We start from the raw sequence: 27,544 nt of genomic DNA on the forward strand, positions 1-27,544 counted from the left end.
GTTAAGACAAGTTTTTGACGGTAAAATGGTTTTGGGCCTGGGGGATGTCGGGGATGTCTTGGCAACTAAAAGTATGCCCGACATTTATGGCAGTTTGTTGTTGAAATTTACGGCAATTAGTTTAATATGAGCAGATTATGAGGGACACAGGACGCAATAAAATCCCTTCGGCGGTGGCAAATTAATTTTTAGGGGCATCCCCGAATAAACACAGACACTGAGACATATGGAAATCAATTAGCTCTTCAGAGTCTAAGTCCTCGCCTTAAATGTTTAATGGCCCATTTTTATGTTTGCCTTTGGCTGCCTAATTGTTAGTTGTTTAAATATTTACTTAGAATTAGTTGGGACCCAAATGACAGCGTGTCAAGGGTAGGAAACTAATGTTAAAAGAGTTTCGTTTGGTTTTTATTTAATATTTGCGAAGGTGAATTGCTATTCAAGTGTCAGTCCAACACATTCTTCGCTTCTCTACATATATATTTGAAATATATTGGTATAAAATAATATTGAGTGGTGTTTAATAATCTTCGACTATTAGCGCTGTTCCGGCCAAGAGAATTTGTTCCGCAGTTCCGGTCACAATATCAACATTTAGGTGGCAAATCAATTTGTCGCGACTGCTCCGAGAATATAATGGGAGTTTGGGCTTCGATTCAGCATTTTGCGTGGAATATAGCGAATTTTTGCCGTATTTTGAGGAACTAGTAGTCGTATGACTGACATTTTGTACTTCGTCTTTTATTTTGTACTTGATGTAGAAGGGGTTCGATTTTCCCATTCCACTCTGGGCGCCATCAATCTGTAATGGAAAATGAATAGTGCCAAGTTTAGTTACTAATGAAATACTTAGATATATTCCACATTACATATATTCACAATTGCTAAAAACAAAAAAAAAGGCGAAAAGCGGGTAGATGATTTGCAAAGTTTATTCTCCAAGTCCTAAAATGTATATACAAAAAAATAGTTATTTGTTTTTTTACAGTGTTAGTTCTAGCAGGTACACCCATCAGGGCATAGCGGATGCACTCCCCATAGTCAGCTTCCAAACCGATTATCGATTGGCATCGAATACGTAGATATACAAACGAGAAGGGAAAGTAAAATGTAAGTTTGTGCTCAGAACTGCTTATCGATAGGCATCGGACAAGGTGCCATCTCTAATTCCCCCTCTTGTACCGGAATGTCAATCAAATGAAAACAAAAAAAGCGGCGTGAGAAAACTGAAAAGAACGGGCATCCAGTGCACATTTCAAGCTTAATTTCGATGCATTGAACGGCGGCGGCGCACCGAAAACAGGAGGCGCAGGATTACGGATACGGAAGCTATGGAAACGGCCAGAATGGAGACGGCGATGGAGACACATTTTATGGCCAAAATGGGGAAGGTGAGGAACAAAGACAAGAAGCAAACGGGCAAGAGGGAGAGAAGATGTCATCAGTCTTCGTCCCAAAAGATAAATAAGTATCTTTTGGGATTTTGGATTGGGGGAATCAATTTGGACTATGGATGTATGCATATCTACTATCCAGGTAATCCGTAACAGAGTATTGTTACTGTTACTACTACTACGTGTGCATCCAATTGTATCTGATATAGCAACCTGGCAAAATGTATCCCAAAATTATTTCTCAATGTTTATTGTATTTACTGTAACGCTTCTCGAGGGCTTATGATATTTAATGGTTATCCCCAACTTAACCAATGCGCCATCTACCGCGAATATTATAGTTATGGCAATTTCTTGGCTGATTATCCTGCGATTAGTTAAATTTCCTTTTATGGCTTCGAAATATATTCTTAGTCGCTAAAGAAGAAGACATAGAAGACATAACCCCTTGAATCATGAGTAAGTGGCTTGCTGAATTTGATTTCACAACTTGATGTCAAAACATTATCGGTTAAAGATACTAATTCTTACTCACCTTTAGCGGCGCCAGCTTGAGTATTATGTCCGAAGAATCACTTTCCAAGTTTGAGGAGCCGCAAGTTTGCAACTCCAGGCGTTCGGTGGAAACTGCCAGTTTTCGAGACTGCAGCAGCTTTAAACAGGACAACAGGTTCTCACAGTTAAACACCTGGACGAAATTGATATCCTCTACAAAATCCAGATGCATTTGCTCCCGGAATCGAAGTTCGGCAGCCTGGGCTCGAACGATTAGGGCTCTTAAAAAGTCCACGGCACTGTTGCTGCCAGGTCCAGGCCATAGTTTAAGCCAACTGGCAGGAATCTATGAATTTCAGTTTATTATGCATTTTCAAGTTACGTTACTGTACCCCAGTTTCTTACCTGCTGTTCTGCCAGAGTTCTCAGAGTGCTGCCATCCACCTCCTGCGACTCCTTAAGCCAGGCATGCATCTGCGACAAAGTCTGGTGAACTATGCCGTAGAGATCCGCCCCTAGTTTCAGTTCAGCCAGCACAAAAAGTGCCCAGGGAGATTCACCCACATCAGTTTTTGCCTCCTTCATAGTCTGGATTATGGTACACGAAGCCGCCAACTTTCTCCATAGATTCAGTAGGGGTTTAATTTGCTGTTCCAGCTTCTGACGACCAGTGAGCTGATCGTTTCCCTTAGACTCTCCTGCTCCTCCAGAATCCTTAGCCAAGCCTCTTCCGTAATGCAATCCCCTGAGTTCCTTTATCACTCTTTTGGCCTGTTCAATTTCGCGTTGCTGTTGTGCCTGATTGGCCAAACCATACATACTGGGCTCATCTGTGTCAGGAAGTTTCTCCAATGCAGCGTAGTAGTCCTGCAGTTGACCGCTAGTTGGTATGGATAGAGATAATCCAAGAGGTGACCAACGATTGCTTAAGACGTCCGCTGAACAAAACTGGTTCAGATAGGTTGTGAGTATCTCCAGATCCCTCTGATTATTTACTCTTCCGCCATAAGCGAGGGCTTCACTGAGACGTTGCATCAGCAACCAATCGCATTTTCCTGAATTAAGTTGCTGATCCATCATTCTTAGGATACCCAGAGCCGCTTTTAGATCTGCCTCACCGAATTCATAGTATTTTGACCAACCTTGTGGTATAAACTGTCGCCTTTGTTGAAGCACAGCTGTTAGGACAAAATAAACCAGTCTCATCTTGAGGCTCTTTGGTTGGTTTTTAAGCTTTTGATCCTGTTCAGCAGCGAAGTTCTGGAGCAAACGCATCACAATCTGCTTTAGTCCCTTAGGCTGCTCATAACGTACTTTAAGGCATTTATAAATGGCAGCTTCGGAAAATCCCTCGGTTGATTCGCACAATAGCCACAATCGAAAGTCTTTCGATTTTTGAATTTCACTTAATTCCCTTTCCATTTGAGTTAGAAATTCCGGCACCAAATGGACATTCTTAACGCATAACCAGTGGCCATCTATGGCAGCCTGACGCATTTCGGAGAGAACTCTTTTCTCAACACCTTTTCCAATAGCCATTTCTCTATACTTTTGATTGGCCCACTTTCTCAATTCAGTTGTTGGATCATTTTCCGCATGACTAACCATCAAAATCGGGCGATCACAGCTGCTCTGCTGCAGCAACTGCTCCACAGAAGGTTGGGTGGAGGCATCTGGGGAAATTCCCAGCAGATCGCTACTCACTTTTCGCAGTTGGTGAAGCATCAAGTCGGGTCGGAAAATCTGAGCAATAAGCACACGCTGGAAGCTGGACCCCAACGCAGCTGTAAGTTCGAAAATAAATCTGAATAAGATGAAATTAACTAAATTATTTCTACAACTTACGTAGCACATCATCCGCTTGAGCCTCAATGAATCCGCGCCAGATATAGTCCTTCTCCAACTGGAGCTTGCTTCGCAAATCTGGGAACAATTGGAGTAACATAGCCAGCTTTAATTGCGCTTCCTTGGGCATGCAGTCGGGCAGTTTTCCAAGCTGACTTAGCACCATACTGCCATCAGAACTACCCATGAAATTGTTCACAAACAGCTCCCACTCCTTGGGGTTTAATCTATCGGGATATGCCTGATGACAAACCCACAAGGATAAGGATAGCTGGCTATCTCTAGAAGTAGCTCTAGCTAAATTCATATAAACACTTCGTACAAGACAATCATAGACCTTGGACTCATCTCGTTGACTTTTGGAAAGAGCCCCCAAAAATAGTTCAATGTAAACAAGAGGGGATAATTCATAGCCCTGGATGAGGCCTGCATAAAATGTTGCTGCCCTGGAACTAAGTTCTCTCAAGGAACCAAACTGAGCTAGTAAAGTATCCCTAATTTGTCCACTCTGCTTAAGGGCCTCATCTATTTGGGTACTGCCTTGTTTGATTTCGTTTAAGCTTTCCAAAAGCTGCTCGTTCTTCAGAATGTCGCCCTCTGATTTCGATAGTTGCTCCAGTAGTTTATCTTGCATTTCCATTCGCTGCTTCAGAAGATGTCCTTCTTTTTGTAGCAACTCTATCCTTTGCTGCTCCAACTCGCCATTTTTTAAGACAATGGCTTTGGACATTAATTGATCGGCTAAGCCAGCTGCTGTGACAGTGAATTTCAGAACATTAAGTTGACTTCTTTGCTCTTCTGGCAAATCCAAACGATGCGATTTGCTTATCAAAACCAACTGGAAACTCTCGTGAAGATCCACCAACTTTGAGCCTATGGCAAGTTGCCGCTTATTGAACCTCACAAAAACATGACCCTGCAGAAGTTGTAGAACAGGAGGTCGTAGTTGTTCGCAATCAGTGACCAAAAGAGTCTTTCCAAAACGAACAGCAAGCTCTAGCTGATAGGGCAGCCTGTCGTTTCCGTGTGTGGTCAACTCGCATGGTCTTCCACTTCCTTTGAGATGGGCCATTAACCACGCGGCAGCTGTTTGTGTGGGATCCAGAAGCAATGGAATTGGACAGGCTCCATAGGGCAGAGAAAGCATTTCCCTGAGTAGGGCAGCGCTCTCAATGATTTGGGCATCCCGCGCCAATCCCTGACTCTCCCAAATAATCTGTTGCTGCTCCGTGAGCAGTGATCCCCGGAGATCGAAATCGGAGGGTAAATGAAAATCTGCCGCCAGACGTTTGAGGGAGGAGCTGTGAGTAAGAGAACATAATAACATCTAAAAGTTAAAGGAGATAAAAGCTCGCCGTTAACTTACCATCTCTGTTCCAGGCCTAAGCCCGCACAGTAATTGATAGCTATGGCTATTAATAGAGTCTTTGCGTCCAGTGTTTTGTGGGCCTTTTTGAGCTCCGTCAACTGAAGGCTCCAGGTGGTGTATTCTGCACTAAGTTTTTCCACCAACAGCTCTGCAGCCTGCAAGGTTCCACTTGCCTCTTGGAGTTTCAGCTCCAGAACTGCTGCTTCTTGTGTGTACGTCTGCAATTTGGCCGACAACTGCTTGACTCGCTTATCCACATCATCCAGTCCGCTGGCCAACTCTTGCATTTCATCCTCAGCTGCATTGAGATTTTTCTGCAATTCATTCTGTTCCCTTTCGAGGGGCTTGATGCTCTGGATCACCCTGGAATAACGTACACTAGCCTGTACCCAAGCAGCCAAAGGAGCAGCTGCTGCAGAAGCGCGCTTGGCGTTTTTGGCCTCGTATGAATCGCCTTTGGCCAGGAGCAGCCTTTCAACAGCTTCACAATTTTCGGGACTAATCCGAGCTGGATCCAAAGATCGGATGTCCTCCTTAACACCTCTCTTGGCGAGAAAAGTCTTCATGCTGTTCCATGAAGTATCTCGGATGCCCATTAGTCGGAGGACGCCCTCCAAAATATCCCTTACAGCTTCCGGTGGAGCTCTCAGGGATCTGATTTCTGATAAGGCTTCCGATTTGATTTGGCCCACTGCGTTACTGGCCTCAGCCAAAATTGGTTCTACTTCTGCCAGTTCCTGTTGGATTTCCTTTTGTCGAATCTTTAATTGCTCGCTGCTCTTTTGTGTTTGTTGTTTGAGTTCCAACATGCTGGACTTCTGTTCATTGGCATTTCGCATCGTGAAGGAAATCATCTCTAGTGCTTCGTTGGCTAGTTGTCGCTTTTCACCCAAAGCCTGTTCCTGAGCTGCTGCATTTGATTTGAGGGTATCAACCAAGGCGTGGGCAGAGGCCAATTTATCAACTCCCATTTGCAATTTGCCCAATCTCTGATCGATTTCATTGGCTGCATTGTTATACATGTGGAAGTACGTACGGATAAGTTGGTAATATCTTTGCGACGTTTCCTCTGAAGGCAGTTCATCTGATATATCTGCAAAGTGACTGCAAGTCGGTACCTTGCCACGTCCACTTCCTCCGCCAGCAATCGACTCATTTAGCAACTCAATAAATTGTTTGGGCAGAATGGCAATAGTTTCTCGGGATTCTCCTCTCACATAGAGCAAATCCATCTGACGATGCAAAGCAGGAAAATTGTTGAAGTAGTCCTGCACCTTGGCACTATTGGGATCCAAGACTATAATAATGTGGAGATAGTCACGGGCACCTTAAAAGGGATTATATTGCAATCACATCTAGAACAGGGTATTTCAATTGAAGTGCTGAAGAATGTACTTACGCTTTAGAAAGTATGTTCCCATGGATTCCTGGTATCCCTCGAGCTGTGCCGCCTGTTTTAGAGTGCTCGCCACCGTCTCCAGATCATCGCCAAAAAGCTCTAGGATCTCACTTCCTTCGAGTAGAGCTTCGATGGGTTTCAATATATCGGGAACATAACTTAGCCAACATTGCTCTATCAGCAGATAACTCATTTGCTGCTCCAGGGCAGCCGTCTGCATTGCCACTTTAAGGTCATTGTAGAAGTCGGTGAGATCGTAGGACGGTCCTCCTTGCAGAGTAACCACCTTGGCCTCCTGAAAAGTTGCGGCTGTGAATATGGCATCCAGATGACGTCCACCAGATTGCCCCAAAATGAGCATGTGGGCATCGGTTCGTGATAGAACCCGTGTTATTCGAGCTACGTGACTTAAAAGTTCCTCCGTAATGGGTGCCGTGATGCTGTAGTTTTCGGTATCTAACGGAGTTAAAACACAATGGTTTTCTGTAGCTCAGCCATTCATAATGCAATTTTAGTTAGAAGCTTTAATATTTAACAGAACAAATGTTGTATTTCTAAGCTCTCTTATTAGACATACTTGACGTTGAATTGCTGCTAAATTACTTTTTGTATAGAACTGATTCTCAGACGAATTGCGATGATTCTGTACTTTCAGTGGATGACCCCTGAGGAGGAGGCGCGTCAAAAGTTCATCATGAGGGAGCGGGACCGCGAGCGGAAACGGATCAAGCGCATGAATCCCGAGTACAGGCAGATGGAACGAGAGCGGGATCGGTTCCGCAAGCTGACACCCAGGCCCAGTGTAGTTATCCCCGATTAACCCAAACTATCACCCATTTCCTCCTCTTGTCTTGAAACCGTGGAATTACCAGCAGGCAACTCCAACTGATGCGTGAGCAGAACTTAGGCTAACAATCTCTAGATAACAAGCAAGGATATCAAATAATTTGTACTCACTGCAAATAGTAACCTGCCGTTGAACCTCTTCCATCCATTCGTCATGGGTTAGACAGTGTAGATGACCCCGCGACTTTGGAGATTTAGGCACGAAAAAGACCTTCTGAATGAATTCAGTGAATTAGCTTGATTTTCATTTGGCGAAATCCAACTGTGACTTACCTCCTTGCCATAGTATTTGCGCATCGTTTGCTTAAGTATGCCCTCGAATTGCTGGACATGCTCTTCGCTAATCAATCTGTCGCGAAACATGCCTAATAGCTCGCAGTACAGAGCCTGAAAGCGGACAGAAGTTTTCAATCTCATTAGCCTTAAACTGAGAAAAATGTTTTATGTGAAGAAATGTTCGGACTATAAATGTTCTAGTTTAAGTTTGATAGATACAAGTAGTAAGATTTCAGATTTAAAAGCCTTAATCAACTTCTAGGAGTTTACAAAATAATGTATTTTAATGAATTAGTTTTTTCTGTTTTTCTCACTACAAAACATACCTCATTAAAATCACTGGCAGGATAAAAGACAAGGGCATCCAGCAGCTTCATGATGCATTTGGGGCTGAACTGGTAGTGTGCCTGTCTGCCTCCCACGTTGGTGAACGTCGCTTGCAGCTAAAAGAGGGCAAAGTCAATTAGCAGGTCCTGCGATGATGAATTCCCAAATGGATAGAAAGTGGGGGTGCAAACCTTCTCAAAGCAGTCCATTAGACTCTCGCTGACGTGCTGCAAATTGACCCCGGACCTTCCTCGATTTTCCGATCCCCTGAAGTGCTCTTCCAAAAGAGGTTCCAATCGCCGCTGGACGATTTCTAGCATGTCCTGGCTGGTGGGTCGGGAAACTCGCACAAACTGATTGATGGCAAAGTAGCGCGGTGCGATTTTGCCGGTGTTTCCGCCAATAGAGGCGCATAATTGCAGACCGCTTACACCAATCCATTCAAGGTTTTCGGCGTAAAAGCCTCCTCGTTGAGCTAGTTGGAATAGCAGTTCCACAACTTCGCAAGCTCCCCAGGAATCCTGCTGGCAGAGGTCCAAGTTCTTCATGAAGAGCACCAGTCTCGCTTGCTTTGGTCGGTACTCTCTTCCCTTGATTCCACTCACTGTGACGCAGTGCGTCTTCAATGTGTGCAAAATATACCTAGGAGTCAGTTGAGTAGAGCAATTGATGGTGGCCAACTGATAGCCAGAGTTCTCCAGCACGGCTCTTTGAAGGAGCAGGGTTTTGCCCGACCCACTTGGACCAATGAGCATAAAGGGCGGTAATCGAGTGCCCTGAGTTTTCAGCAGGGTTTCTAAAATGTCCAAATAGGATTTCATGTACGATGTTATTATTAGCTGCGATCCTTTTTCTGGTGTCTCTATTGCATCCACCGCATATTGCTCTAACGAATTTCTGCTGCTTTCATAGTGAGTCAATTCAGCGTAGTTAGGATTGGCCACATAAAGATTCGCGTGTTTTAGAATCAGTTGGGCAAACTCCCGCTGTCGATCGTTGGGCATGTAACCGAAAAGTGCTCGAAGAGTGGCTGCTCCATATTCCTCTAAAGACTGAGTACCATGAAGTTGAAGTAGCAGGGAGCGCAGAAGGTGGGCCCGATTTATACCAGGCAGATGACTGCAGAAAATGCTAATTTGTAACTCAAGAATTTTTAATATGAACTGAGCAACTCACGTCAATAAAAGTTGGCTTTCGATCCAGTTCACAGCATATTGGAAGTTGCCGTCCACGTAACTTTGCAATAGGTCGCCATAGGGTTCTTTTGACAGCTCATGTTTAAGAATCCCATCAGCCGGATAGTAGTCGTAACTATCATATATCGGCAAAGAAATTACAAACAGTTCTTCATAAGTTAAAAATCAAAACCCACCTCATATTGACAATACCCATTCTTGAAATCGTTGCTGGTGACGCATGCCTCACATCATCTGTTTCGAAAATAAAGTTAACATTGCTCCCGAACTGAATCCTCCAACCCGATGGCAAAGTTAGTAGCCTGCGGGACAAAAATTTTAATTCAAGAAGTTAGTTTCATGTGGATTGCCCTGGTTTCAAGACAAAATGAGAGGAGATCATACTATCGCATAAGACCACGCTTAGCCACACAAGAACACTGCCCGAGATTCAGATTCAGACTCAGATCGAGACACGACCCCTTCTGCTGACTGCCGTTTGCCAACCAACCACTCTCTCTGTAATTTCAGCTGATGACCCCCGAGGAGGAGGCCCGCCACAAGTTCATCATGCGGGAGCGGGATCGCGAGAGGAAGCGGATCAAGCGCCTCAATCCCGAGTACCGGCGAATGGAACGCGAGCGCGATCGATTCCGCAAGAAGGCACGACGTGCTAACGTAGCATTTTTCCAATATTCTATATTATCTATAAACATAATCCCACACTCGAACACTCGATTCACACGACACACACACACACACTCACATGGCTTGAGAGATTAGGGGGTAGGGGCTTAGAAGATCCCAGGACCGTTGACACTTCTTGAACCCTCCAAACCAGACAAACTCCCACAGTTTCTGTGACCTAAAACACTATGCTTTAATATGTTTTCCCCCATTCTGTTTCTGTATGCGCCTACAGTTGACCCCCGATGAGGAGCTGCGACTGAAAATGATCCAAAGGGAGCGGGATCGAGAAAGGAAACGAATCAAGCGAATGAATCCGGAGTACAGAAGGCTGGAGCAGGAACGTGACAGGGATAGGAAAAAGGCTCGTAGGGCCAACGAGGCCTTCAGGCAGCTGGAAAAGCTAAGGGATAAGATCCGAAAGGATCGAAAGAAGGGCTTGCTTGTCACGGATCCGACGCAGCTGCCGCCGGAATTCGCAGCCATGATACCGCCAGTGCCTGTGGTTAAGCCCGAAGTAGGTGTGTCACCAGCCCCGCCCCCAGGCCAGCAGCAACCCACGCCACAGCTGCAGCAACAGCAGCAGCAACAGTTGCAGCAACACCAGCAGGTGCCACAGCAACAGCAGCAGCATCAGCAGCCTCCGCCCACGCATCTGCAGGAGCAGCAGTTGAGTCACCAGCTCGCGCATCAGCGGAACCGAATGATGTCTAGCCAACTCACCCAACTGGCCACGCCCCCCGCCCATGCCTCGCACCTACAGCAGCTGAATAAGTTGCAGCAACTCTACCCGCCACGCAGCTTTGGCCACCCCGCTTTACCTATCGCTGGTGTGACGCTGATGCCGCAGCTTTGTCATCCCATCCTGCATCAGAACCTCAGCGCTACTCTGTATGCAGGTCCACCGAATGGCATCAAGCAGGAGTATGGACAGGATATCTCCGCCTCGGCTATGGCTGCTGCGCAGGCGGCGGCACTGGCCTCGCTGAGGAATCCGCAACAGCAGCAGCAACAGGATGATTCAGAAATGGTCATTAGTCTCGAACCGGAGATAGTTCTCCAGACAGGTCCCGATGTAAATCCCGCCCAGCCACCTCCGCAGCAACAGCATCTTTTCAGCGCCCATCAGCACCAGCAGCAGCAACAGCAGCAGCAGCAGCAGCAACATCATCTGCAGCAGCAACAGCACTGCAACATGTTCCAGCATATGGCCCCTCAGGCGCACATGCAACACATGCGCTCACTGCCGCCTCCGCCGCCGCCCCCCTCGCTGACCTTGCCACCCCTGCCGCCCCCGCCACCTACAACTCACCAGCAACAACAGCAACCTGCGCCGCCACAGCAACTGCAACATGCTCCGCAGTGAGCGATTCTCGCCTGTAGTTCTAAGCTCAACCCTCTAGCCAGCTAAACGCATCCGAAAGTTTGAGGGCACACACACCTGGAGTTGTGATCGAATTAGCTATGTGATTTACAATTCCATTTGCCTAAATGTATTACGTTGCCATAATTGCTCGAGTACGAAATGGTATTTGTAATTACAAATCTAACAAGCATTCAAGCAGAGAGCTATGTGGTGCTGAAAATGCAATAGAAACTATTCTTATTATACCCGTTACTCGTAGAGTAAAAAGGTATACTAGAATCGTTTAAAAGTATGTAACAGGCGTTTTCGACCATATAAAGTATATATATTATTGATCAGGATCAATTGCCGAGTTATCTGACCATGTCCGTCTGTCCGCATTAACGTCGAGATCTGAGGAACTATAAAAGCTAAAAAGTTGAGATTCAGCACACACATTCTAGGGATATTTTTGGATATTTTTCCATAATTTTTCATTAGTCTTGTAAATGTCTATCGATTTGACAAAAAACCTTTTTCCCACGCCCACTCTAACGGCGCCGAACCTTTCACGCCCACACTTTTAAACAATTTGTAATTTTTTTCTCATTTTATCCCTCCCAATACCTAACGATATCCTAGAAAAATTATATTTCGCGTTCGCATTCACACTAGCTGAGTAATGGGTATCTGATAGTCGGGAAACTCGACTATTTCATTCTCTCTTGTTTTTTTTTTAAGAAATTTTTACTTCCAAAGTGAAACTTGTTAGGTTATTTTTTAGTGTAGAAAGGGAATTATTTTTCTCAAAACAATTCAGTTTTATCAATAGGACACAGCAAATCTTCCCTACTTTTTGTTCGAATTATATGCAAAAACAATTGCCATTTTAAATCCTATTTACATTGTCGTCAAAAATAGTTTATTTTGTATCTTTGGACTAAAAACACATTGTGATAAAATGCACCATGAGCTTTAGAGCAGGTGCCAAAACATAAAATTTTCCTGTAATTCCTCATTCATTTTAGGTTGGTAGATTATTGGTTTTCCTACAACGACTCTTATTCCTATTTTGTCACAACTCCAATAGATGTGTGCCAAGACCTCATACGCACACACTCGCACTGAAACACACCCATGTTTATTTTAAAGTATGTTAAGTAGACGCCATTTTAAAAATGCCGATACGTATTATGTTGCGTTACGCAATCCGCATTACGTTTCTTAAGTGCTTAAGGGCTTCCCCGTCATAACTTTTTATGTCGTCATCGTTTCAAGCATTTCTCTGTTTTTTAGATATGTACGTATATTGTTTAGCTAAGTGATAGGAGACACAATACTTGCAAGTTTAGGATGATACGATCTACAATACGAATTAACGATAACTGTATACCTATATGATATAATGATATAGTATGGCCAGCCGCAAAATAATTATTACGAATTTATGCGCAGAAAAGAGCAAAATATAAACAGCAAGCGATTGCTGAAAATGGAATTCAGTTGTTTATGAAGTGACTTCATGGATATAGGATATTTTTCAAGTCTAAATTATGCGTATGCCTAGAATCTATTTCCTCAAACAGTTGTGTGAATGTTGAAAAAGTGGGGATTAAATGCACTTACTTGTTATCGTCCAACACCGAGTTCAGTGCCTCTATCCATTCGGGATCGATGCTGCCGTCGCAAACGATCCATGAGTGGACTTGAGATGACTCCTGATTGACCGCCACCGCTGTGTGGGTCAGTACTCCGTCCTGCCACTGACGAGTATCGGCATCCAGGCGTCCCAGCAATTGAATTCGACTCATTGACTTTGGACTGATGGTGTGCACTTTTAGCTGGGTTCCACACAGAGCCTGTTTAAGGAGGGATATGATGGTAGACTTGCCACATCCTGGCGGTCCCACCAACACCACTCCCATCCGTTTTTGCAGCTGCTCGTGCAGTTGCAAGGCTTTTTCAATTTGCCTTTCGCTTCGACAGAGCCCCAATTGCGCAAAGGCGGCGGATAGAGATTGATGGAGCTGAGTTTCTGGCGCCGGCGAGCTGCCAATCTCGGGGAAAACATTCCGTAGCAGCATCTCAAATCTATTGACATCGTGGGGGGCTAGCTTGGACATTGTGGATGAACGCAGACAACGAACTACCACCGACATCTCGAAGTTAGCGCTGGACTGGTTGTTATCCTCGCTGGTTAATTGATCCCTCAAACCTTCTCCGCATACCATGAGCACCGTCTTCAGCTCGCGCAGTCCCCAGTCGTAATGCCGCTGGGCAGACAGCATCTTGCCGCTCAGTTCAAACAACTCCACGATGCGAGATGCGATGGCGGATGCCTCCGTAAAGCCCTCGACGAACAGCATAACCCGGGCGATTTCACCTGGTTCCGGCTGCTGCATAACAATGGGTCGGAAAAGAGCCTGGATGTTTCCGGGCAGCTTTTGGCGACCACCATACTCAGCTCCGGCGGGATTAAGAGTAACGAAGATCCCACAGTGCTGGTTCAGTTGTATCTGAGAAAGGGTAAAGATAAATATTTTTAATAATGCTAACATGGTAGGTAAATATGGTGTGGTTACGTCTATAAATATGACATGATTACCGACTTTTAACAGATAGCAGCTTTAACTTTATTTATATTTTATAAATTAAGTATAAGGAAGATCTATGTTTTTAGAAACTATGAAACTACCCACTCAAACAAGAGCCAAACCAACCAACCAATCAAGCCATAATTCCTGTCACACCAATTTCAACTTCGACCCTTCCATAACTCATCCTGCTCACCTGCCGCTCGCCAATCTGGACGCTGTTGGCCCGCTCCTTCAGGGCACTCTGGATGGGCTGGATAAGCATGGAGATGGACGACAGAGTGGCCTCCTGCAGCCGGTTGAACTCGTCAAAGCAGCCCCACGCCCCGCAGCGCGCCAGGCCGGTGAGGATGAGGCTCATCGACTCGGTGTCCACATTCTGCAAACAATCCATGGCATAATGATGTATAGCAGGGGAATTACCATGCACTCGGCAAAAATGTGGGTGTACATTTTTCTTTTGGTAAAAAACTTACATTGCGGTAAGTTTTTTTTTTCAATATTTCAAATTTAAAGCAAGCTTTAACACAAGCCGCTTGCCATTATTTTAAAAGTTAAAACATACACTCGTAAATCTCTGGTGTAGCCCCACTCACCTCGTCGCAATTGAAAACCAACACCAAGCGGCCCAGCATGGCCCCGAGGGCCTTGACGCACTCCGTCTTTCCTGTGCCAGCCGGGCCAAAGGGATTACCGCCCAGGCCCATGTGCATCGCCTGCGTGAGGATGAGATAGCAGCGGTGGGTGAGCCGTGTGTGGACGAGCTTACTGGCCTGCCCCAGGAACTCGTAGGCGTATTCAAATTCGGCATAAACCATGCGGACGCAAACTTGTCGATTGGCATTAACTTCGCCCGATGTGCCGCCCTTTTTTCCCAGGTAATATCTGAGTTGACACAGCCAATGCCAATCGCTGGTGTGCACCACATTGTGTTTCTGGAGCTGCTCTGTTACACCGGAGTAGTGCACCAAGTCCAGAAGAAGGGCTCTAAGTTTGAGGCTGATCAGCGTTCCGTTTTCGGACTTGTTTTTCAGGGCAGCGAGGTGGGTGATTTCGTCCTTTAACTGCTGCTTTAGTTTTCCCAAGGACATGCTTCCAATGGCCTGCTCCGCTTGACGGGTGAAGTGAAGGGCTCTGGCTGTGGCCAACACCTGGCTGGCATACTTTTTCAGGATTTTCTCGTCGAGATTATCACTTCCGCCGGTGGTGCCGGTGTAGCACTCGTAAATTTGATCTCTCAGAGTATCCTGAACCACAGTCACCAGTTGATTCAACCACCGCTGCAAATAATAAATTTAAGTACATATACTTAAATATTAAATTATTATCGTTTTTGGCCAAGCGACTCACCTCGATGTCGCCCTTCATCTCGACGGGCTGACTTAACTTGAGCTCATCGCCCTCAGCACTGTGCACGGATGTAATACTGTACTGATTGACATCGGAGGATGTGGCTGGATTAGGGCCCACCTGGCGGATGCTGAGACTGTGGCAACCGGGGAACAGTTTACGGATGTGCCGCTGGATGACCTCCGCATCCTTGCTGGCCTGTCCGAGGAGCTCGAGTAGATCATCATCGCCGAGAAAGTAGAACCGGGGAAAGGAGTTGCGTTTATCCTGCGTAGAGGATTATGCATTATGATGGATGAGCTATTTGTGGGATTGCGTAAGCCACTCACTGTTATATAGCTCATCAAGTTCTGCTGGCACCTGGCCAGTTGGGTCTCCAGTGCATTGACAATGGTGGTGATGTTGTTTATCTTCGTCAACGAAGTGACGCGCGGATCCATCTCGATTTCTCGCATAACGAAACGAAAGTCCTTGTCGATGCGTTTGAATAGTGCCTGCTCATGTTGCAGGGTTCCAGATCCAAAGACTGGTTCCAAATAAACCCAACTAGAACACATAGGAATTTGATAGCATGATTATTTAAAGGATCATGACGTGACTTACCGTCTCTGAGAATGATTTAAGCTACTTAGCAGGGCATCCAGCGTGTTTAGGCGACTCTCCCAGAGTTCAGCCTGATCCGAGAAGCTTTCAAAGGCAGCTGAGTTATTGGCTGATTGCAAAAGGGACTGATTGTCCCCTATCTTGTTGAGAACCTCTTGGTAGTCCTTAATCAAAGAGACACTCTGACCGGAGGCATCTGTCCTAGTGATCAATTTCAATTGGGCCGTGACTGACCACTGATCGAGTTCAATCAGAGCCTGCCTGACAATCTGTTCACTCGACGCCTGTCGGACTATACTACTGATCTCTTGAGCAGCCGATTGAAGGACATCAAAGTCCTGTAGGATGTCCTGGAGGAGTATAGAATGCAGTGGTTTGGTTTCCTTGTGATTGAGGAGCTGAAATATCCTAGCCCAGTGGCGTTCGCTCAAGGATTCGGATTGCAGTTGCTGCAAAATAGGTAGGGCCGATTGAAGCTGCTCCACCTGTTGCCGGATTCTCTTCGAGGGCAAATCAATCGAGGCATGAACCGATCCCTCCCATTTGCCAATAAATTCGTTCAGGACATAAGGACGTCGCCTGTAGATTGCCCATTCCTCATGAAGAACTGGCTGCAGTTCAGTGAGAAAACTGTCGTAGACCTGCCACTGTTTCGATTGCTTCTCCATTTGCTCTTCGATTTCTGTGAAGGGGGTAAGCATCTCTGCTGGAAATTCCATGTTAAATTTGGAACACTCCTCCAACAGTTGGGTCTTCTTCTCCTGCAATTGTTGCCAATGGAGTCTGCGCTCCTTGAAAACGTCCAGAGTGGAGTGCTCGTTGGCCTCCAGTTCGGATATTGTGGACTCCCATCTAAGTAGGAATTTCTCAGCCTCGTTCTTAAGATTTTGAAGTTGTGTCTCGGCCTGGTTTTTGATCATATCCACTTGTCGCTGGAGGATCACCGCATGATTCTCGAGCAGAGGCTGCAACTGTTCCCATTGCAGCAGGATTCCCGACAGAGCTGTGACCCTTTCCTTGCACCAGCCCCCCAGACAGGAATCCTTTGCTCGCACCGCCTCCAACGTTTTCTCGATCTGCGGCAATTTACTCATTATCTTCTCGTACTTCATTCCCGATTGACTAATGCTACCCTCATCCATGGGCACATTTTGCAGGAACTGCAGGGCACTCTGTAGGAATTCCTGGATTAAACTCACATCCGTCAAAATGGCAGTTCGCAGGCTATTCGCCAGAGACTCCCAATACCGTCTGCTTATATATTCTATATCCGATCTCAAGGGCAGGACATTGATCACTATGCAATCGATGGATTCCTCTGCCTGCTGAAGCTTCGCCAACTGTTGACTGAAATGTTTGCAGGATCTGAAGTTACGATCCCAGTCCCCGGCCTCGTTTAAGTGAATCCCACAGAGCTGATCCACATCCACACATCCCAAGGCAATCCAGGGCAACCAAATGGTCTTGAAGTCCTGCAACTTGTCGAACAATTCAGCAGCCCTTTGGTAAAGTGGTCCAAAATGGTGGCGGTTTACAGTGACCATGGATTTGAAAAGCTCTTGGCTGTGTTCAGATAGTCCGTGGAAATTACAAGGTCTCTCTATGAAGCGCCTGAGCTGACTAAAGTACAACTCCCGAATTTCCTCTTCCGGTGGACTGAAGACCAGTTCTCTCTGTCGCAAGACGAGCTTTACATGTATGTCTGGTAGCTTGTTGTTCATGTCGAGCAACCCCAAGATGTACTGATATTCCAAAACTTTGTACAACTGGTGATCCCAGTGCAGCTTGAAGGCATCCAAGTGGGTGTATCCTTGACGCTCCAAAGTGGCCACCAGTTCACGGAGATGACGCAGTTCGTCCTTCCAAATTTGGTTTTGTGTAAACAGATCGGTGGACATAAGTTTCAAAACCTATAAAAAAAAACGGTATTAAGAGAGGATGTTTTATGTTATTATAAACCTACCGATCTCTTGGCCTGTTCGTGATATCCCACTAGAAGCGTATTATCCGAGGACAGTTTAGAAACGGCAGCCTGTAGAATATCCACATATCGCTGAACGGAGGACTCGTCCTGCCAGGCGACCGTTTCGCTTTGGACCAAACGTTGCAGCTCCAGGGCATTCTTCAACATAATGGGCCGTTGGCAGGGGATCATCCGATCGCCGATCGTGTTATGAAAAGTTGCGATCTGCTGCAATCGGCGAGCATAGCACATATATTTGGCTGCATGAGTGGCAGCTGCTCGCAGTTCGAGGGGAACATTGTAGCCTAGATTCTCAAATTCGCGCACATCTTGGCAGAAAGTCACCAGCTTGGGATTGAAGGTTACTCGCATCAGTTGACGACCCTCTTTTTCAAACTTCACCACGGCCTGATCGTCACGAAGTCTAAAATGATAGTGAATCAATTCTGGCTTCTGGACCATTCGCGATTAACCAAATTGAGGGACCCACCTTAGCTCACCGCTTTTGACAGCAGTGGAGCACTGTCCTGACCAGATCTCGAAGTTAGTACGTAACAGGGATTCGGTTTCCTCCTTGATTTCCTGCACTGCCTTGTTGATCTTGTCAAAACCCTCCCGTCCACTTATCAAATGGCTAACCTTCTCGATCTCCTGGATCTGATGTTGAACCACCTTCAACCAGCGGCACTCGTTACATATCACTGACAGATGACCAGTATCCGGTTCCATATTTGAATCCACCATCGCCTTGCGTAGATCCTGCAAAAGGATGTGCAGCGATTGCAAAAACTGCTCCCGTTCGATGGTCAACAGTTCCAGGACAGCAGGTCTCTGGATAAGAGTTTCGTATTTGGAGAAGATGAAGATCACCTGCCGTGGATTACTCAGGTGGTTATGCAACTGTCTCTTGAGCGCAGCGGCAATTCGCTCGTCAATTGGCTGAAGGACCTGTTCAAAGTGCTGGAGAGCCTTGTGCCATTTATTCTGCCCCAACGAGGATGTGTCAAAGATATTAAATTCTAAAAAACATAAGATTATAATACGGAATCGAAATGTTTAATTAAAACCTACCCGTGAAAGGTGCCTGTTCCTGAAACATTTCCTGCAGCTCGGTATCTTCGAGCAAGGTGGCAATCTGTTTGTAAAGCTGTTTGATGCTCCGGATCTCGCTAAGACGCTCTTTAAATTGTTGTCCTCGCTTGGGCACATGCGAATCTCCAAGCCACGGGTGCTTTACGTAGTTTGGCCAAAATAGGCGAGTGAGGGAATCGCAGAGCTGGATCCACGCGTCCACAGTGTCGATGCTCTGACTCATAAGATTGTTAACATGACTGGAATTCAGGCTCCATACGTCTTCGGCCAGCAATTGTGTAAGGCAGACCTCCAATAGTCGCTTGCCAATGATGTCCAAGAGGTCTGCCATCCGCTGCTGGGGATAGTTGTAAGGAAGCCGCCACAATTCGTCCAGATTGGTGTGGGCATGGTCGAGAAACTCCTCAATAGTGCCACTTGGATTGGCCCCGTCAATGGTGCTGCAATGGCACTCTTGAACACATTTCATTGGGACCTTAGATTCATTATTACCTGATTTGTTTTTCCATATTTTCCAAAACACCAATAAACACTTGCGCAGCCTCGCGGTCTAATCGAGAACTTGACTTTTGGCCAAGTTTCTGCTGCCAATATTTGATCTCGTTTCGCAGACTCGTTATGCCTGGAGAGACAAAAAACAAATCAATTTAAGGTCTTTTTCTCCTAATTTCTTCACCTAAATTGCTTGCTTTAAGAAACCTACCGCTCTGTGGTAATCCCAAGCTGGAACCCAAGTTCTGGTGCAAGTTCTCCAGAATGCCGCTCAACTCGGGCCCATATTCGCTGCGCTGAAGAAATATTTAAATATTAGAGAGTAAGGCTGAGGTCACGATGAACATAAAGCTATTGGAAAAAAGAAATTGGATGGGAGGCCAGGGCAAAGTATAATTGACAAAATGAAATTGCATACTGAATTGAATTATGCCCAAATGCGATTAAGATTGTAGAGAGCGAAATGGAGAGCAGGCCAAGTTAAGCCGAGTGAGGGAATTAGCCAGGCAGAATATTACACCAGACTGCACTATAAAACACTGGCGAACACACATCATCATTGCATCCAGACTCTAGACTTACCCGGGCTGAGTTGGCAGAGGGCGAGAATACCCGAGAAACGGAATTGTAAATGGACTTGACCATGCCCCCTTCTAGTGTTAAAATGCCCAGCAGGGGCTCACTGCCATCCTCCTTGCGATGATGCCCCACCTGCGGCACCTTGTAGAAGAGCAGGCAGAGTTCCTCATTGGGAATGCGATGGTGGAATCGGATTCTGCCATCGGATCTGCTATGCACCGCCGAGATAACCGTCAGCTCCTCCTGTTCCAAAAACTCCAGAATCATGGCCGTCTGCTCATCCAGTTCCGAGCCCGGTAAACGGGCGGAAAAGTATTCGACTGAGGAAATGCGATAGTAAAGAAATAGATTCTATGCCAGTTGAAGTGGTTTAAACACTCCATTGCTCACCGGAAGTATTTATTATAAATTTTGTGCGCTGGGTCATTTTAAATTGGGTTTTCAGTCTTCAGCGCGTTCTGTTAACTTTCAGTTTTCACCGAAACTCTTTCACTTTTTCCAAAGCCTAACTATTTGTTATTCTTTTCGGTTGCCCTAGGCAACTCGTTCAATGTTGCCCAGGGGTGGTGAGTTTTACACTGCAGAAAGATTCACACGTAAAATATTAAAATACTATTACAACAATAGTAAGAAAAGAATGCACGCTAAATGTATTTTTAAGAACGAACTATATTTGCATTTCTGTAAATACATTATTGATGAAAATAATTGGCCGAGTCCAACTTTGCCATGCCTGTCTGTCCGTACCTCTGTCCGTATGAACTTCGAAAGGCCACATTTCTAGTTCTAGTGTCTAGTGTCTAGTTTTCTTCAGTGCACTGGTTTCTGTTACTAAGGATGTTGTTGTGTTTTTCTCCTCGCACCTGTTGTTTTTCTTTGGCCATGCGACACGTGCTGCAGTTGTCATGGGTCTTTTGTGGGGAGGGGAAGGGGATGTTAGGTGCTTTGCACTAGCTCCTGCCTAGTTCTCATGCATCCCCTGGCATTACCTCAATCCACTCGGGGCGGCTGCTAATGAAACGGAGCACAGGACTGGCCGGCTGCACTAAAAATGCCTCAGTAGGTTTATATCATTTGAATGCCCATTAATTGAATTGTGCGGGCGTGCTCAAATGCCATTTCCCAGACAACCAGGACGAAAATGGGGATGGACTCACAACTCAGGACATGTCCAGATTCGACAGGAGTCAACCCTGGGACTGTGGAAACCTGCGACAGCTCAACATTCGGTATTAGAATCAGTTTGAGGTGGGAGTATGTCACAACAAGGATCTCGAATTTTACTCAAAAAAACTTAACTTTTTGCAATAAAGAATCGAAACGATTAAACTTACTTCGAGTATGACCCAATAAATTTCTACTTGCAGAGGCAAGTAAGCAATATTTTATTACTTTGTATTATGGGTGTTACTTTTGATAATATTTCTGTTAAAGCATTTTTAAAAATTGCACCATTGTTTAATAGTCTAATCTCGATTGTATATCAATTTATTAAACATTCAATTGTCGGCCATTTATTTTCTTTATCCTCTTTTCTACTTGGGCCAAAGTTCTATAGATTCTAATCGCATTTTCGGTGAGCTGGGGATCCAAGTTGGGCCTAAACTTTTCGAATTGGTGCACAACTTAGTTAGGCCAACTAACTCCGTAAACTATGAGCTAGGCTACCGCACATCCCAGGCGAAGGCATAACCTGCTCAGTGCCGAAGGGATGTTCCACGCAAATTTAATAACCGATGCAGTCTGGGTGGTTTGGGTGCTACTCCGGATACCGGGTGGTTCTCAGGAAAAGCCAAGCATCAAGCGCTTAAGCTGTCTGCATGTGTTTGAAGCTGAAAGCGCCGAAATGTTTGCCAGCTTCTTCCTTTCATCATTCCCTTCACTTTTTCGACTCTCTTTTCTTTGGAAGTAAACTTAGTTTCAGGGAAAAGTGCATGAAAACCCTATTTTTCTGTTCAGAATAGTACTCCTTTTTGTGGAAATCCCATGCTGTTACATTTGTCAACACTTGAAATTCTGTTACAGAATTCAGTATTTAAGCAACTGTATGATTCGTTTGTCTTTTAACATTACATTTCCATTTAATAAGATAATTTTCTTTTCTTTAACGTTATATTTCTATTTCTATATAATGAAAGACTAACTTTAGGTATGAGGAGTGGTTAAGATCATTCCGAATTTATGATCTGCAGATCGTTTGAGCTTAAGCTACATATAAGAAATCACAGAACAAGCCCTTTAATTGGACATTTCATTGAATGGGAACGACTATTGCATGATAAATACCCAAAAGTGGGCACTAAATTTACCCAATGCTGATTTCGGCTCGTGTCTTTGGGTTGATTTAACCTAATAGTCGTGATGGTTTCTGGCTGATGGCGATTTATGGTCTTGAGGGATTTTTATGCGGCTCCCAGGGTTGCCAACTACTCGCTCTACTGTATTCGATAATATTTTATGTGTTTCTGTTTTTTTATTGCCTGCGATTACGAGACAGTTTTCTTTTCGGGACTTGGCACAAATCTACTGACAAAGACAATGGAGGAATTTCCTTTGGCGGATGTGGCAATTTAAGTGCTGGTTTGGCCAGGAATTTATGGTTTATGGATTTTGTCAAATTACAAGTTATTCTAGCCATCCTTTGCGAGCAACCTTTTGTCTATAGACTGTCAACACATTGTAGGCTTTTGCATTCGAGCGAGTAAGGAAATGGGAAGAATGCCTAGCATGTGCTTGTGTTTCTTGAGGCTCTTTGCATTGAAATTGCTCTCTGATGTTCCATACATTGTTTATTTGTTTACTTGCCTTATTTTATTGTTTGCTACCATAAAAGCATATCAATGTGCAAATTTTTATCGCCTAGCAGCTGGGCAACCATAAAGTGGAAATTATATCGAAGATTATGATTGTTATGGGCCCTACAACATCGAATTTATGAATGTCCAACGTAATAAATAAATATAAATTGAAAGCAGGAGAACGTGTATCTGTTGGTGGTAGGCAAATTGCCAATAAAAAGGCGTTAGCTTTTGATACTTGTGGAGAATTATACGGTGTTTCAAATTATGGTGAGTGTTTTGAATGACTCAAAATGTTCTGTCTTGCCAAAACTCAAAAATCAATCACAAAATACTTGCCATAAGATTGAATTAATCCATCTTAAACTTTCTGATTTCCGAGTTTTCCATTTTCAAAAACTTTCGGTTAATTGCACAAATGGCAAGCAATAGATATTTGAGCATTTGAGCTGATTTCCAAATACGTCGCCCCCAAACAATTCCAAATCCAATGGAAAATAAACCGGAAAGAGAATTGGAAACTAATTGGGGTGGAGTGGAGTTCGATGTTTTTGAAAAGAAATCAGGTAAAATTGCCAAGTGATTGTTTATGTTTGTGGGTGCTTGTGCGTCTGTAAACAATGAATATGCATGACTTGCCATGAACAGCCACACATGCAACAACAGAAATCGAGAAACAGGAAAGGCAACTTCAATTTGCGAAAGTGATATTCTGGTCGGAAGAAAAAAGGAGCAAAATGCCAGCGAGCATTAGAAAGAGATGGCTGGCACACTTCTTGATTGACATGCATAACGTTGATTAATTAATGCCGTCGATATGCCGATGACAGATGCTGTATTTCCTCCGCTCGAGCGGAAATAGAACTAAGTCGAGTTTCCTGGCTCTACTATCTTCGGCAGGAAAGTGAAGAGCGGCTTAACCCGTTTCATTTGCGAGATGTTTGCCATTCAGTTTACACAAATGAGAGTTTTTCGATTGAGGAATGCATTTCGAGTCCTTGCATCTTCACGAGGGTCTTCAGCCGTATAATCCGGCAATTAGTAAATGTCAAATTCCATGCTCTCATTGAAAGTCAAAATTTACAGCCTGCGAATCGCAGTTATATATTATCGGGCGGTCCAAGGAGACGGCCCCTGTAAATATGCAACGGAAATGGCAGCTACGCATGTGATTATGTTTCCTCTGTCTCCGAAGAGCGCATATATGTGCAGGAAGATGTTAACATTCATGTGCTACATACAAACTCGCCTGTAAGCGAGGCTAAGTCCTTGGCTTGATTAAAAGCCTTGTTCTGGCGATGAATTGTTGCCGCATACTTTGGAGCGTTCTTGTGGAACATACCTCGTATTTAAAGGTGGGCAAACTATCAAGTTTCTGATACCGTGGTGGAGATGTTAAAGTTCAGAAGTTTTTCACAAGTTGTCTATTGGAATTCATACGTGATGATAAGTTTGTATACTTATCGATAAGTGTTAAGTAGGCCTTTTTCCAAATTTCAAACATATACAAAAAAAAAAAAACAAACAGATAAGCATTTGAGTTGTACGTTTAACAAGCAAGTTGAAGTGCTCAGTCAAGATTTATAGCCTATCAGAACATATTTAATTCGAGAAAAAAAAGGTATATTTGGTAAGAAATATCAATACCAATGAATTTTAAAGTGTATTTTACAGCCAGAATAAGATGAATCTAACCTTGAAATCAGAAAAGGAGTCAAGTGCTAGCACTGCAGATAAAGTCTCGAAGCTCTACAGCGAGATAGCAAATATGAAAAGGGACTATGATGACTGGGCGAAAATTATGGAAAAGAGCCACTTAAAAGAACAAAACGAGATTAAGCTTTGGGAAAGGGCTATTGAAAAAGTTAAAGAAACGGTGAAAGACAACAGTGCCGAGACAACTTTTGATGTCAGGAATGACGAAAATGATATTTTTTTGACTATCGCGTACACGCCCACCCAATCAAAGTGCATAGAAATAAAAAACAGCGGCCACCTGATGAGCTTCACATTGCCCGACGCCTTGGAGTGGATTCAGATGAATATTGCAGGTCTAAAAGGATCAATAAAGAAAATCGTCCTTGATCAGTATTATGTGAATTCTCAACAAGAAATACTTCTCTGGACGCAAAAATATTTGAACAAAAAGGAAACAGCACTACCTCAAATCGCAATAGGAACTGAGGGACAGACCGAAATGAATGGTAATATGGTAAAGGCACGTGAAGGCCTTGCGGAACTTGTGAATCATAGCGAACCGGACTTAAATGCATTTATGCTGAAAGCAGAAGAGGACAGTGCTTTAATAAAAAACTTGACAGATGAAGTTCTTGATATGCTAAGTAAGCTTATAAGCTTTAATTCTGAAGTCTTGACAGATACAATAGTTGATGGTATTAGAAAAGAAATCGATGAGCTCTTGGAAAGACTTGGAGAAGGAAACAATACAGCTGAGACAGCCAAATACCCAACCAGCAACCAAAGAACTGGGAATTCTCCGAAAATGATCGCTCCTACTAAACATATTTCGAAAAATAAATACCACACTAAACATAACATCAAAGGTATGGAAAACGAATTGCCTACACTAGATACAAACAAAAAAGAACCGATGATGGTCGATTTGATGGATATAAGAAAGATTAAAGTCAAACTGATTGAATATAAAGCAAATGAAACCGGTGGCACTAAAAATGGATTAGCTGAAAAACAATCGAACCTTAGCAAATTAAGTGACATTCACCTAGCTGACAAATTTCCAGATCAAGTTAACTCGATCGAAAGTATTACAAATAAAATCGAATCGAATGCAAATGATAGCAATGAAATTAACCATAGGCAGGATTATTCCCTTCATATAAATTTTTTTATAAATTCTGCACAAAAGGTAACCATTTCTAGTATTGATTTAGAGAGAAAAGAAAACACTGTAGCAGCTGAAGATGAAACATCTGGAACACAACCTATTAAAATCAGTACAGAAAATGAATCAGGTGGCCATAAACTCAATTCAGAGCAAAATTCCAATAGCATTAAACGTCGATTCCAATTTCCGAAAGATTTACATGGGACCCAATCATTAGAGTTTGATTTAAAGGAATGTCTAGATCAATACACGAGTGGAGGTATGAAAGCTGCACCAGAAAAAATGATGAAACATAATGAATCCTCTGAACGGATGTCCAAGTCAAAATGTGAAAATGACTTGGTTTCCTGTCCTCCTTTTAAGAATATTTCATTTGACTTCAACGAAAACAAAGGAAAGATGAGAAACATTTTAGGACCATGTTGATCTGAGCGCAAGTCATTAAAAAAAAAAACTCCATTTATTAAAAATAATATGAAAACTAATCATGGTGCAGGGGATACAATTATAAAAGATAATCCCGACGCTTTACCAGACTATACATTTGGAAACACTGTGAATGAGAAAAACTGTACAGAAAGCCCACCAAAGAGTATTTCTAAAAATGAAAATAGTAGTACCATTAAAATAGAAATTGAGTCCGGGACAGAAAAAAAAATCCTGTACTTCGGATACACCTTTAGCGATGATTACAATCCACGTGTGCCATGATGTTACAAATTTCGATAATTCTTTTGATTTATCTGCGACTGATGATATGAAATCTATAATAACCAAAAACAAAACCTCGGGGCAAAATATGAAATAATATAATGACCATTCCGTTACGGAAGTAGAAATCAATATGCTTATATTCTTTATAAATTTATAATTTTGTACAATCCCCATAATGATGCTTTTATAATATTGTAAATTATAACACTAATATTTCTTAAAATTCGTTATACATAGATTATTTTAGAAGATTAATATTATTAAACGTTATATTTTTCTTTTGGATGAAATGAATATTATGAAAACTACCAAATATTCAATATATGCGTCACAACAAATAATTCTTCAATAAATATAATTTAAAAAAATTATATTTTCCAAGTGTTTTACCTAATTGATTGAATTTGTTTGTATTTCTTCTGCTGCCACATGCTGAGAAAGAATAGGTCCTTCTCTCCAAGTCCAAAATGTCACCGTCCCAAATGAATAATTAAACATAATTAGCTCTCATTAAACAGGGTACTTCCCCCGGAGCTGGCCAAAACCGAATACAAAACGCAGCTTCGACACACACGGTTGGCCAGCTGAGGGGCATTCTGGCCAAATCAAAGCGAATCAGCCCAGTTCGGTGAGGTCGGGGTCCGAAGTGGGATGTTGTGACCCCAATAAGTCAACTGCAATACATAAATTTCGACACAGCAGCCGGCTTGGATCAGGTGGGCAGTCCCAAACCCAAATACAAACCCAATTCGGAGGACTAGACCAAGTGTTTGCCATTTCGACTTTGGCAAATAAACCAGAGAATCGCTGAGGAAGGGGATAAACGGTGCGGAGCATTGCTGTGTTTAAGGAATTCCTGATTGACAATGTGGTCTTCATAGGGGTCCACCCACTTTTGTCGCCATTGCCGTTGGTCAAGAGCAAATTTGGCAATACAACAAAACGCCTTTAACCTTTGACAGGCCGCACACATTTGAGCACACAGTTGAGCGTTTTGTGGTCCTACGGTCAGGTCGAACATTAAAATTGATTACCCCAACAATTTGGTTAATGGATGACTCTGGGATTTTCGAGGTCTCAGGAGTTTTAAAAAAAATTAAGTTTCATAAGATACGAAGATACGATTTGTTGGAAACTGGTGGCATAACAAACAAAATCATTTTTTAAAAACAACAAAGACCTCTTTACTTTCATTTATTTTTCGATTATTTCGATTAATTAATATCTGGTCCATTGATATACTTTTATATGCTTATTATGTTATACATCCACTTTCCTTATCCACTACACTAGAAAGGGAAACATCTCACTGAAATCAATATGCCCTCTGCAAGG

The 27,544-nt window shown here is 43.7% G+C and overlaps 3 protein-coding genes across 6 annotated transcripts, besides 1 other annotated feature; 2 read left to right on the forward strand and 1 right to left on the reverse strand.

The window, feature by feature from the left end:
• Window positions 1-410: 410 nt before the first annotated feature.
• On the reverse strand, window positions 411-20,258 carry btv (beethoven; the record flags this gene model as incomplete). Its single annotated transcript, NM_001042904.4, has 25 exons — window positions 411-802; window positions 1,930-2,235; window positions 2,295-3,673; window positions 3,735-5,035; window positions 5,101-6,430; window positions 6,503-6,958; window positions 7,460-7,562; window positions 7,622-7,735; window positions 7,951-8,067; window positions 8,143-9,070; window positions 9,128-9,262; window positions 9,324-9,449; window positions 12,785-13,674; window positions 13,949-14,131; window positions 14,349-15,032; window positions 15,103-15,369; window positions 15,432-15,648; window positions 15,706-17,615; window positions 17,669-18,092; window positions 18,159-18,687; window positions 18,740-19,200; window positions 19,253-19,382; window positions 19,464-19,548; window positions 19,835-20,151; window positions 20,222-20,258. The coding sequence occupies 25 exons, from the start codon at window positions 20,256-20,258 to the stop codon at window positions 521-523; spliced, it is 12,711 nt and encodes a 4,236-aa protein (NP_001036369.3). The 3' UTR covers window positions 411-520.
• Window positions 1,165-12,654, forward strand: CG5674 (uncharacterized protein). Of its 4 annotated transcripts, NM_136012.5 has the most exons (4): window positions 1,165-1,391; window positions 7,158-7,304; window positions 9,658-9,789; window positions 10,049-12,654. In NM_136012.5, exons 1-4 carry the CDS (start codon window positions 1,332-1,334, stop codon window positions 11,177-11,179), a joined length of 1,470 nt encoding a protein of 489 aa, NP_609856.4. In that variant the 5' UTR covers window positions 1,165-1,331; the 3' UTR covers window positions 11,180-12,654. The 4 variants fall into 4 exon arrangements, with proteins under 4 accessions (NP_609856.4, NP_724077.1, NP_001286021.1 ...); NM_165232.2 differs by having other exon boundaries at window positions 9,658-12,654; NM_001299092.1 differs by lacking the exon at window positions 9,658-9,789.
• Window positions 11,420-11,885: a mobile genetic element.
• Window positions 20,259-24,184: 3,926 nt separating the features above from the next.
• CG5681 (uncharacterized protein) lies at window positions 24,185-26,405 on the forward strand. Its single transcript, NM_136014.3, has 2 exons — window positions 24,185-24,250; window positions 24,304-26,405. Exon 2 carries the CDS (start codon window positions 24,314-24,316, stop codon window positions 25,919-25,921), a length of 1,608 nt encoding a protein of 535 aa, NP_609858.1. The 5' UTR covers window positions 24,185-24,250; window positions 24,304-24,313; the 3' UTR covers window positions 25,922-26,405.
• Window positions 26,406-27,544: the final 1,139 nt, after the last annotated feature.

This window comes from Drosophila melanogaster, chromosome 2L (genome assembly GCF_000001215.4).
Source record: "Drosophila melanogaster chromosome 2L".
Lineage (NCBI taxonomy): Eukaryota > Metazoa > Arthropoda > Insecta > Diptera > Drosophilidae > Drosophila > Drosophila melanogaster.

Excerpts from the sequence above, each read along its gene's own strand:
- CG5674 (NM_136012.5), top strand. The coding sequence starts at position 1,332 with ATGGAAACGGCCAGAATGGAGACGGCGATGGAGACACATTTTATGGCC. Across the intron at positions 7,305-9,657 it reads AGCTGACACCCAGGCCCAGT|CTGATGACCCCCGAGGAGGA; the intron begins GTAGTTATCCCC and ends CTGTAATTTCAG. Across the intron at positions 9,790-10,048 it reads GCGATCGATTCCGCAAGAAG|TTGACCCCCGATGAGGAGCT; the intron begins GCACGACGTGCT and ends ATGCGCCTACAG.
- CG5681 (NM_136014.3), top strand. The coding sequence starts at position 24,314 with ATGAATCTAACCTTGAAATCAGAAAAGGAGTCAAGTGCTAGCACTGCA.